This window comes from Oryza brachyantha, chromosome 7 (genome assembly GCF_000231095.2).
Source record: "Oryza brachyantha chromosome 7, ObraRS2, whole genome shotgun sequence".
NCBI lineage: Eukaryota > Viridiplantae > Streptophyta > Magnoliopsida > Poales > Poaceae > Oryza > Oryza brachyantha.
The window spans coordinates 7,564,255-7,576,855 of NC_023169.2; the positions used below are offsets into that span (position 1 = coordinate 7,564,255).

Genomic DNA, 12,601 nt, shown 5'->3' on the forward strand with positions numbered 1-12,601 from the left:
CCCCTCTCACACACCGTCACCTATATCTCTCAATCTACAAAAAACCATTATTTGAGGCGTTGCCATTGGGGACGGCCTGGTTTTGGCATCACCAGGTGTGCGTGGTGGTTTGTGAGCATGTAGTAGGTGTGCATTTCCTAGAGGATCTACTCGGGCTTGGAGACAACGATGTAGCACTGGCAGGGGATGTGGATGCTGGGGATGGCCTTGAAAGTGGTTGAAGGTAACGGGACTTTGATTCTTGCCTGCCATGTACTCAACAAAATGCTCAACAATGGTACGTGGCAACAATAAGCTTGATTCTTGCTTGCTGGATTTAGATATTGCTTGGCGGTAGCCAAATGCTTAACGAAATGCCCATCAATTGTGTGTGACAATAACTAGCCTGTCAGATCATAGTAATCTCAGATATATATTTGTTGTTTCTGAAAATATATGCCCTGCTTGACCGCTTTCACTATAGGATGCAGGTTTGGCAAGCCATCAGTTGTGCATATTCTCCTCCATGCACAACATATGCAGTTTTCCTGCTGACCTTCTCTTCTATGAGTTTATCTCCAATACCAACATATGCAGGTGTGCTCAAAGCTCTCAATTGTGTATGAAAAGCGAACAGTCCCCATCCTCTATTGAAGTCCCAATTAAACTGTGAACAATTTGATTCTAGAATCATGCTTTCAGCACGAAAGTTTTATCGTCTTTTGTATTTTACAAAGTGTGGCACTCGTATATCAAGTTGCATGGTGTCTAGAGCTCAGATTTGGTTCATATAGTCAAAAATGGAATGGTGAGAACGATAGGTGGATGCACGTATGTTCAGTATATATATTCACGGATGTTGGAATGATTTTCTAGACAGGTTAGTGCAGTTTTGGTCCTTTGGATTTTTTTCCTGGATTTATATACGATATATGAAAATATTGAATTTTGGCTTACGAAAAACTAAAGGTAAAATCAGTTCTTCTCTTTTGTTCAGTGTCTACAAAGGATTTTTCCTTCAAAGGGCTCTAGCAGGTTCTCAAGCTCAGTTATGCTTTCTGGAAACGAAAATACTGAACATCTGGTCTCGTATTGATCCTACTTTCTGACTCTGTGGGTCAAACTATTTTAGGTAATCATTGGCCTCACGATTTGTTTCAAGCATATTATCATCATGTTTCTTTACAAATGCTAGATGTTTTTGGAAACCAAGTGATCTGACTGTGAACTTAAAATTTTTAGGGATAGAAAGAAAGAACTTGCTCGAAATTATGCAGCCTACTACCCATTTGGAGTTGATGTATACTTGTCATATTCAGTTTAGACATTTTTCTTTCTTATGAGTAGGGTGTTTAACTTCCCCCAAGTAATACTACATTAGTCGTCTCAGCTACCATTCATTCTTGTTAGTTGGCTACACGCTTATTCCATGATTTGTTGTTTCACAGGTCACAGTTGTTTTCTGTAAATCTTTGCGACTAACTAATGATAGTATGAAGAAGTTTGCTTCTGGGAGGATAACCAATTTGATTTCAACTGCCACAGAATCTCTTCAGGTGTGATTTTGTGTTATACGTTTAATCAATATCTCTAATAATTGCACCATATGATTCATTCCTCACACCAAATCAGGGTTGCACTGCAATATGGGTGGTATTCAAATTATTCATGGTTGCACTGCACAAATCGTTATATCATTGAATAGTTCATCGTTATTAACCATGCTGTCTTACCATCCATGGCTGGTCGATGAAATGGTTATACACAAGCCTTCCTCTGTCGCAGGTTGGGATTAGCCCTCCAATTACCAGTGCAATTAGCAGGCTGGGATTAGCAATCACGCTCGCAAGCCTTTCTCTGTCGCACAAACATGCTTCCCACATCGCACCCTGCTGGCATAACCGTGCTCCTCATGTCGCACCTCACTTTTGCTTTCAGTTCAAGATTATGAAGCAGGTTGTCGACATAGTCTTGATCGCCTTCCTTGTTGTGGAATTGGTATTGGCTGGTTTGTGTAAGTGATCATTGTTTTGTTCTTTCATTTCTTATTATAGAAACACCACCTTTCGTATTTGCTGGTTTTCTAGATATTTTTACAGAACTCGCTATTTCTCTTGAAACAAGTCATGGTTAGGAGTTTGCTAATGATGAGATAATAAGAAAAATACTGAACATCTGGTCTTGTATTGATCCTACTACTTTCCGAGTCCGTGGGTCAAGCATATTATCATCATGTTTCTTTATAAATGCTGGATGTTTTTGGAAACCAAGTGATCTGACTGTGAACTAAAAATTTTTAGGGATAGAAAGAAACAACTCGCTTGAAATTATGCAGCGTACTACCCATTTGGAGTTAATGTATACTTGTCATATTGCAATGCAACAACCAATTTTCATTTTCAGTTTTTACAGTCATTTAATACATATCTATACAACAGTCTCAACCATGGAATTTTTTGAGCAGGTGAACAAGGTTACAGGAGTAATTTAGAACAAATTCTGGAAGCTGCGTGTTGTGACCTCAACAAAATATCAGCATGCCTGGAACCTTGTGCAACAACTGGATATAAGCAGGTACTTATTTTTTTGGCCACTATTTTCTGGTGAGAAGATATATAAAAGTCAAGATTGTTCTAATATTCTGATATTGCTTGATAAAGTGATTAACAGGTTGATTTATTATCCTTGCAGAAACATATGCTCAGATCATGGCATGTTTTTCAAATATCGATTTTTAGACTTTTGGGCTATATCATTTGAATTCGTACCAACTGTCTTATCACAAGTAGTTGCGATATCCTTAGAGAAGGCAAAGTGACAGCATGTTTTTCCTTTTTCTACACTTTGATATGTTCAAAATTACTTCTTATGGGGATGTAAACATTGTATTTTTTTCCTGCTTGGTTTGGAGAGATCCCGACTGGTATAGGGGTGGGGGTTAGGTCTGAACTAGGATTTTGCAGGTTGGCCTTGCAAGGAGCTATATGATTGGGGGTTAAATCCTAGGGGGTTCTCGTAGATCTGAGTCATTCAACACCAGTTTGTGAGTGATTGATAGTCCTTTGGGTGAATTGGATGATTAGAGGGGCATAATTCTTGCTTACTGTCTACAGATCTTTGGCATGATGACGGGATAGGGGATATGACATCCACGTGAAATTTTCTATGTTTTCTAGGATTGAATTTTTGCTGTGATTATGCGAAAATATTCATGTTGTTGCTCCAAATTTGGCTCTAGGGTGGTCTGCTTGATACTTTGGTTATATCATGTTGTAGGATAGTTATTTTTTTGTGTGTTTAACACCTTATTTCTCCATAACCTGAGCAGCGAGTGTAATTACTATTGGGTGGTGCTTAATGCAGTTAGCAGCTTTAGTATCTTAGCTTGGAATGAAGTTTCGTGGTGCAATCAATGGTGCAAGATTACATGCTTGGTTTTGTTCTAGCACAACAGGGAGTTCTCTTGGTCTACTAACATTAAGTAGTTGATCTGTGTTTGTGTATTTATATTCCAAATTAACTATAATAGCTATCCGGGTCAGTTTGTTGAACGATTTTACCACCACAATCTTATCTTCTTTGTTTTGCTTTCAGTTCAAGATTACGAAGCAGGTTGTTGACATAATCTTGATCGCCTTCCTTGTTGCGGAATTGGTATTGGCTGGTTTGTGTAAGTGATCATTGTTTTGTTGTTTCATTTCTTATTGTAGAGACACCACCTTTCGTATTTGCTGGTTTTCTAGATTTTTTAAAGAAACTCGTTATTTCTCTTGAATCATGTCCTGGTTAGTAGTTTGCTAATGATGAAATGATACGAAAATTTGGTTACTTGTGTACTACTTTTTTGGTCCTGAGGCTTGCTTGTGATTTACTGGTGCTGGTAGCAGCAGTGATTCTGTTACCAACTGCAGGTCCAAAATTACTTGGTAATGTTTGGATCATACAATTTATAGCATAACAATTAGAGAGAGGAGAAGCAAGAAATGTACTGAAGTATAACACTGAACGTTTCTTTTGTGAAGATGAATGAATGAATAAAAAGAGCAACATGCTTTTTTCTTTTGTGAAGATCAACACTGATAGACTTCTTGCATACAGCTTGCTTTAGGCATCTCGAATAAAAAGATCAACATGTTTTTTCCTCCCCCGTGCTCTGAACCATTTTTTATGTTGGTCAGTCTCAGTTAGTCATTGCTCCAATATGAGCTAGCTTATCTGAATAGCTTTAATTTTGTTCTGTGGTATCTGAAATGTTATGTTATTTCTTATTTTATCATTGCCAACCAGGACAATCAATATTTCTCTAGGTTGGTAGAATATAGCTGGTTAGCTACATTAACCATCCACTTTTGGCTTCTGATCTATGGTAACTGAGCATAGCTGTGGTACTGGTGCATGAGGAAGGTGATACTTGCTTTTGTTTTATTTATCGTCTAAACCAATACATTATGCACTTTGTTTAGCCAAAAGTTGTACAAATTTGTCAAAGCGTTATGGATCCTCTTTGTTTTCCAGGCTTGAAAATCAGTGCATTTTGTTGGAATCAAATCATCATGTTACTGGGATTTGTAAGTGGGCTCACCAATGTCACTAAGTTGCTAGATAATCATGTACTTCTCCCTCTATTAACAACTTTTTTAAAATACTACAGGAATTATGGGCAGAGAAATAGACAATTGTTGCATGCATTACTTGGATATCAAGCATTGGGATCAAATTTCTAGCTTGATCCTGACTGCTGCACCCACTGACTCTGCGAATCACCGGGCACTCGACACCTGAATTTTTCGCTTCAATATCACTTCAATGTTTTCTTATTTTCTGTTCTCTAAATTCACATTTGGAGATATCAATTTTTAATTAATTTGGGTAGGACCTAACTATTTAAGTTTGCGGGTGAACTAATTTCAGGATTTGTTTTTACTGGTGAATTGTGATGCCAACTTCCATCAATATGCACTAAAGGGTATGATACATCTGATCTTTATTATAGTTGATTATATTTTTTTTGTTGGCTGCATACATCGAAAATCTTTTTAATTTTGGAAGGATTTCAACCCATGATAACAATATTCAAATGTTTATAGAATAAAGTACCTCTTTTGAACATGGGATTGTCTAAGAAAAATGTGTGCTCATTGATCTTGTTATGAAACCAAAGCTTGAATATATGTTAAAAATCATGAAGAAACCACTTACAACCTAGATTATAGTTTGACAGATATGCTTGCAAAAATGCTGCAATTTTTGCTAAAGAGTACCTGTTAATACGAAGTATTATGACAAATATACAATCAAGCAAAGATTTTTACATTTTGGACTAATATCCAGTGCTGACCACATTACATTGCTTTAATTTTACACATTGTGCTTCGGTCTTAGAAGATCAAAATCTGCGGTGTTCAACATTGAGAAGGAAGGTAATAAACAACTAATGAATTGTTGTAGAAAATTAGCATGTATAGATCGACCTGGAAATATGGAAATATGTGGATATTTTATTATTCCAGTGGTGTATATTTAAAGTGGTATTAAATGTGCATATTTAAGTGGTATTAAAATTCCAGTGGTATATTTAAGTGGTATTTTATTATTCTAGGGATTATTGAGATATATGTTAGAAGAGAGAGATGGGCACACGTGTTTTTTCAAGACATTGGACCCCATCTTGGAAATGCTATGAAATTCCAATGTTTTGAGACATTCTTAAGGTTTTTTAAAAGAATTTGGACTGGTCTTGGGGCCACTGCCGTAGAAGACCCTAAACTTCTGAGAACCAGTGCCTCTCTCGAAGAAATCGACCCTCGCCGCTATGTGCAATGGCTCGTTTACTTCGTTACTGAGGCGTTACGGGACGCCAAGACTCAATACCCTCAGGCCCACAAGATGCTATGCGCAGTTCTAGTGGTCTCGAGGAAGCTGTGCCACTAGTTCTAGTCGCACCAAGTCACCGTGGTAATATCCTACCCTCTCGGGCAGATCCTGCACAACGGGGAGGGGACCAGACGAGTGGTCAAATGGACCATCGAGCTGTCAGAGTTCGACCCCCACTTCGAACCCCGACACGTGATCAGGAGCCAAGCCCTCACCGACTTCCTAGAAGAATGGACGCACTTGGCCGACAATGACCCCCCGACCACTCGAGGCGAAAGGCAACCCAAACCTTGGTCCCCCGACCGAGCACAAGACGATGCAACTGGCGAAGGGCGCTCTCCAGCTTCGGGTGGCAACTTCCACTGCCACCACGGCGCAGCCCGGCTCGGCGTTGGCCTCCTTGGTGGCCTAGAGAGAGGCCTCAGTCTCCACCACCTCCACTTCATGGGCCATCAAAGTCGCTTCTCGAACTTCTAGGTTCGGGCGCGCTCCTTTAGCACCCCCTCCTGGGCATCTAGAATCCAGGCCCACTCGTCCAAGGCCCGGGAGCCGCTGCACAACCTCGTGGGTGACCTCTGCCTCTAGGGTACGACGCATGGCGGCCTCCTTCTCCGGTAGAGAGGTTGCGCGGTGGTTCAGCTCCTCGGACCGCTCCTCCAACTCCAAGGCAGGAGCTAGAGGTCCTCCATCGCCCCTCTAGTACCTCGGTGGCGACCTTGGTGACGATCCTCTCCTCCGTCGACTTCTAGATGGCGATGTCCAGGCGGTGGCCTACACGGTGATCGCAGTCTAGCGGCATTCATGGGTGGCGCGCTACCTTGCGACTAGTGCCCCCACGGCCTCCGTTTCCTGTTCCACGCCCTCCTATTCTACCTGCAGCGCGACCTTCTCCTCGTTCAGAGTTTGTAGCTGGGCGTGGAAGCCTTCGACGATGGCGTTGCTTGTCGTCGCAACCGCTTGCAGGAGGAGAGAAGGGGGACCGCACTCCCCCCGAGGGCCCGACGCAACATAAGGGTGTGGCCACAAGGAGCGCAGCGCTAAGGGGAGCCGGGCTGCTGGCCTGAGCTCCCACCCGTGGCTTCCGCCATAGGCTTTGATTCCGGCACCACCTCGGGCTCCTCAAGCTCCATCAGGACCTGAGACCCCACATCGGCGCGAGGGCGGTCGGCCTTTGCCTGCGCCGTGTCACCCCGCTTAGGGGCTTAGGAGCGGGGAGGTTTGCTGCCCCCTGCGAGGTATTGGAGCGGGACCCACTGACAAAAAAATATTCATAATAGTATGAAGTACGAGGAAATAAAAGACAAGGAACAACTTGGCAACGACAGAGAGGGACCAACCTCTAGGAGTGGCGCCTGAAGCTCCATTTTGGGGGCTTGATGAAGGCCCCCCCGGCAACGCTCGGTCTCATCGATCTTTCGGAGTCTCTTCGTCTTTCCTTGCTCCTCGAACGGCGCATCGGCGCGCTTCGCGCCTTCCTGGTGAGTGTAGAGGGGTCCGCCACCTTCCTTTCCCCCCAAGGACGAGCGTTGCCCCTGACTACGGCTGCCACCTCCAGCGTTGCTGCCTGCGCCGCCACCGGTGCACCCAGCGTCCGTGCCAACCATTTCCATGGCACCGTGGAACGACTCCCGCTCTGGTTTGCTTCGGAGTGTAGGCACGTTGTCGAGGACCAGCGTCGCTTCAACTTCCCTGACACCAAGCATGCGCTAGACCAGCACCTCCAAGTCTTTGTGCCTCTAGCCCACTCTGCCCCTCGGTGCGTCCAAATGGGGTCGCTGGAGCCGGCATACGTCCACGCACTCGGTCTCGCAACTGGAGTGGTGCGATCCGCCAGCTAGTGAAGTCCATGAAGACCATGGTGCCGTTCCACCCTAGGGTGCGCAAGCCGACGAGGCAGGAGAAGACCAGCGTAATGACGGTATTGCGGTGCGGTGGGAAGGCACATGTGAGGGAGGTTAGGAAGGACAGTGCAGAACCAGTCGCACTTCCAGTCTTGTCACTTGTGCATCTGCTGCTCGGAACGCGACTGGAAGTAACACCCTCGACCTCCGTCGCGGGAGACACCAGCCGAGGGTGAAGAACATGTGGAAGAGCTAGAGGCTTGGCCACACCTCGCGGAAGAAGTTCGAGAAGGGTGGATCAGTCCCACCATCGTGTAGGTACTGCAACGATGGACGGTCACCTCCAAGGGCTGTCATCGCCCATCCCGACGACATCGGGATGAACTTCCTCGCTAGTCCCGCAATCTTCTCGCTCATGAGGCGAGAAGGCAGGAGCGCATCGTTATCCAATGGCACCAAGCCCCGTGTCATGGCGATGAAGGAGAGGCGGTGTAGCGAAGAAGGTGGTTTCGCAGTGGTGGGCCAAAAGCTTGATGAGAACGAGATTGGTTTGAGTCACAGACAGATAGTTTGTGCGAAGTGGCGAAGGAAGGGGAGCCGCCCTACCTCTTCGCCCTTTTCTGCGGCCACCACCGTGAATTCAAGCACAGTTGCCTAAAATCGTGTGCGGTTACCGGGAGATCCGCTCTTCCTAGTGAACGTGTCCTGGATGACAAGTCTAGGACCATACGCCGCCCTAGATGATACGGAGATCATGACGTGATGGCCCATCATTGTGGCAGACAGTTCAACATTGGGTGCCAATTGCACGCTCCAAACAACTGCACGGCTGGCAAGCCACACATCATCGACCAACGTCAATGGCGTCAACCGCGGCCCACCTATAAGAAGTGCTAGGCAAGAGTCAACACCGGGGGCTACCGTTCAACCCATTACCATGTTCTTTTGTAAGGTCAAAGTTGTTACAGTGCAGGTCTTGACCTACAACCCTCGCTGCACGTGACACGCCCTGAGGGGGCCACATTCTCGTGCCAAGGGTCGGGCTGCCTGACCCCGCGATTCCTCATCTCGCACGCCAAAGGACATGTGGCATGGTAGGTGCAAAACACACGGCACCCTACCACGCACTTAAAGTGTTGTACCACCCCTAGGGCGCCACATTGAATGCGGCGTGCCAGAGGCGAGGTATGTCATCAGATGGGACCGACCGATGTGATGGCAGACCGGAGACCTGTCAGAAGCATGCACCTATCCTTGGCAGAGGATGTGATCTTTGTCAGCCTCGTCTCGTCGGTCATTAATGAGGATTTTTGCCTCCCTCTAGAGAGAGCCGACGATCTGTCTTCAAGACTCATCATCATCATCGCCGCTAAGGTTGGCAACAGGGCGGGTCGTGGCCTGGTTGGGCAAGAACGACCTCGGCCCTACCCCGAACTTATTCCCAGCCCAAGCCCGGAAAACGGAAACACGGGTAAATTCGTCCTCGTCCCCAACCCTGGCCGGTCCCTGTCCCCGAACGGGTCCTCAACGACCCTGAAAAATAGTGGACAAATAGACTGGCCGTTGCTAGAGACGAGAACGGGTTGCCGTAACAACCGGTTCGCCACACAGCCGGGGTGCCGCCACATCCACGTGGCTGTACCTTCGCACCGCCACAGCTGGGTCACCGCCCTCTGTGCTGCCACCATCGGGATGCCCAATTGCCGCCCCATCGCCGCCCCTCCGCGCTCCCGACGGCGCCCGTCGTGCCATCGCCCCTACTCGTAGCCGCCAGGTCGCCCCATCGTCGCCCCTCCGCGCCCGCGCCGCCACCGCCTAGTTAGGATGGTGAGACCGAGTGAGGGGAGGTAGATGGACTTGCTAGTTGAGTGAGGAGAGTGTGGTAGGGTTTGCTAGTTGACTGGGCTTTGTATTATTGGGCCTTCATTTCATAGTCTAATATGCATCCTGGGTCCCCGCAGGGTTACCTGCAGGTGTGAAGTCTTCCTCAGCCCTGGTCCCGGCACTGACCAAAACCCGGGAACCGACCATGACTCCCACTTCCTTGGAGGTGAAGAAACCGGAAGTCTTCGTTATTAAATGCTAAAGAGACGCGGAGCTCTCCGTCCATGCTGTAACGAGACGTTACCTACTTCATGAAAAGGCGCGCCGTCACCACACACCCCTAGATTATGATGTCATATTTTTCTAACCATCCTATTACGTGCGCATGTGGTAAGCCTCGTTTTAGAATTCTATTGTATCCATAGAGCTATTATTGGTTCAAATATTTTTCCTGTTTTAAAATCTTGTAGTAAATCGTTTAGTTTCATTTTATAGACTTACAATTATATCTGCTCTGTTAGTTTCAATCTCTTTGTTGCACTGATTTAGTAATATTTTTCCATTTTGGATTACAGGTAAACATTGTAAATATATTTGGTGACCTCGTTGCATATTTTGTAGCGTCATTGAGAATTTTTGATGATATATCTTGTTTCACTGCTATGACTTGCTGATAATAATTTTTTATTCAGTAGTTTTAGTACCATTATTTAGTGCATGTGTTACCCTTCAAATGTTCTCGTCACTTATTGTTATTGAAGGTTATTGTGTATCTAAATTTCTTAGTTGATTTCTAAATTTGTTAGTTTATTTCTGTGCGGTCTGGAGTCTTCTATTAGTCGATTTCTATGCAATTAATGAAGCCTTTTCAGTATAACTTGATCATCTATCTTTGCATGTAGTGTCCATTTTTTTGCTACCAACAGAAGTTTGTGTCGTGAGATCCTGCACCATACACGTCGAAGTAAAAAGGAGTGGGTATTTTATTCCTTTCTAGTAAATAACTATTGGGCATTGTATTTTTCTTGGTGGGCGCTGTTGGTTGACTTGGTTGGTATTGCTAGCATCACCATCTATTTTGGTTGTTTGAACTCTTGAGGTTGCTGGAAGCTGCACTCTGTTGTAGTAGCTTATTATTATTATCTTACCAGACCAAGCTCTACCAGGTAGTTCGTAACAATCAATATTTCGAAATTCTGATTCAAAAATTAGTAGTGACTGATGATTGGTTGATGTTGGAAGGACATTGCATAACTATGTAGGTGTGAAAATTGTATAACTATCTAGTTTATCATCTATTTTGATTGTCTTGAATCTTTAGATTTGCAATTACAATTTCAAAAGCAACCAACTTTAATATTCTTGATTCACAAACTTTGATGTTTTCATTCAAATGTAACAACATTGTTCCTTCTTGTCCATTAATTTTAATATATTTACATTTGTTCCCATGAAATGTGTTCGGTATGCTTTAGCACAGGGTATATTTTTCACTTACGAATTGATTAACTATCATTGGTGTTGTTATCAAGTTCATCTGTTATTTCCTTCAAATACTTTGTTCGTAGCTATTTTGTTTTTATTATGAAATATAGAGTAGATTCATCTATTGTTAATATTTATTATTTTCTTTTATATTTCTGTATGGTACGTCGTATTCTTCTTTAACCATAGCGTAGCTATTTCGTTTTGATTATGCCATAAATGCTAGGTGAACATTAGAGAGCATTTTAACCCTTCATTTTTTTGTGGAACATCCACAATTTTTATTGACTAGCTAAATACACGTGCTTTGCTACGGATAAAAATGACTTTATTACCAGGTGCATTGCCTTCGTTGATTTCTTATGTTTGCTGGTCAAAATACACATATTTTGTGAAGTATGTAGCTGTGTTTACTGATCCAAATGTGAATCAGTTTCTCATAGGTCGGATTTAGTTACTCCTACATTTTAATCATAGTTGTGTAGAACAGATCAATAGTTGTTCTAACACACACCAAACTGTCTGGCGAGGCTGTGTACAACCAAACTATTTAGACTATGTTTGTGACTCTGTTAATCAGTCAAGTCAGTCTAATTATTCAGCCTATGCTAATTTTCAGGAGAATTTGATGAGTCTTGAAGCTATTTCGAGCAACTCAGCTCATCGGCATTATTATACGGAGAGAAGGGTAGATGCTCTACATTCAAATTTGCGAAAGGTATTACTATTGTTTAATAATCTACTTTGATTGTCTTCTCTTGACGTCGCTAGAAGTTGCACTCCTTTGTTACTTTCTGCATGTTATTCAATTGTCCTCTCTTTAGGTTGCTAGAAGCTGCAGTGCACTATTCCTTTCTGCATATTATTTATTTGGATATGTCATATGAAAGTTGACTTATAATTTTCTAACTAAAAAACATCTCACTTTAATATTCTTTTGTTTTCACAACATTTCTGGTTTAATTAGGATATGAAATTTCAGAGTATTTGTTTAGTGAGAAAACAAATATGTTGAATCATGTTTGCAGCCTTAATAATATTTTGTAGGAAACCATAGGACATAATTTTTTGATCTTTTAGTAGTAGCAACTAAGCTGATTCAGGATGCATCATGATTTTTAGGTTGCTTGCTTCGTAATTTGTGCAGCCCACACCATGATGGATAAATTATTATTTTTGTTGAGTAGCATTAAACCCAGTGAGGAAGCTCTAGTAATTTTCTTAGAAGTTTTGCATCATTAGTTAAAAAGAAAAAAATCTGACATGTGTATCGTCCATTCCTGATCTGAGTAGTCTGCCTAGATTATTTTCTCTCCAGAAATCCGCTTGGGTAAAATTTCCAACTATTTCCTAGAACAAAGAAAACTTTGGACATAACTTTAATATAAAGATTTTGTGATTTTGTCATGCTAGGATGACATTACAACTCTGTTTTGTCAAATAATAACGTATGAATGAACTAGTTCGTCCACATTTTGCACGGCTATTTTTTCTATGGAACCTCACTTAAGGTCTTTAGTTAGGTCCTAGGGATAAATCTAATATGTATCCACTCATTGCAACCTTACAATGAATTTATCGTGATAGGAAAATTTGAA

At 43.2% G+C, this 12,601-nt stretch overlaps 1 protein-coding gene across 20 annotated transcripts in view; it reads left to right on the forward strand.

Annotated features, from left to right (window-relative positions):
* The window catches only part of LOC102713042, a 39,592-nt gene that overhangs the window by 14,191 nt on the left and 12,800 nt on the right, over positions 1 to 12,601 (forward strand). For 7 of the 20 annotated variants that reach the window (XR_005812139.1, XR_005812143.1, XR_005812138.1 and 4 more), the window contains exons 1-7: positions 3,571 to 3,649; positions 4,267 to 4,383; positions 4,495 to 4,547; positions 4,631 to 4,945; positions 9,656 to 9,908; positions 10,421 to 10,492; positions 11,623 to 11,721. Coding sequence is in view for 9 of the 20 variants with exons in the window: in XM_040525757.1 (XP_040381691.1) it covers positions 1,918 to 1,993; positions 2,444 to 2,553; positions 3,574 to 3,649; positions 4,495 to 4,547; positions 4,631 to 4,651 (336 nt within the window). In the remaining 11 variants the exon portion in view is untranslated. The other 13 variants (XM_040525757.1, XM_040525756.1, XM_040525758.1 and 10 more) reach the window with 8 other exon arrangements.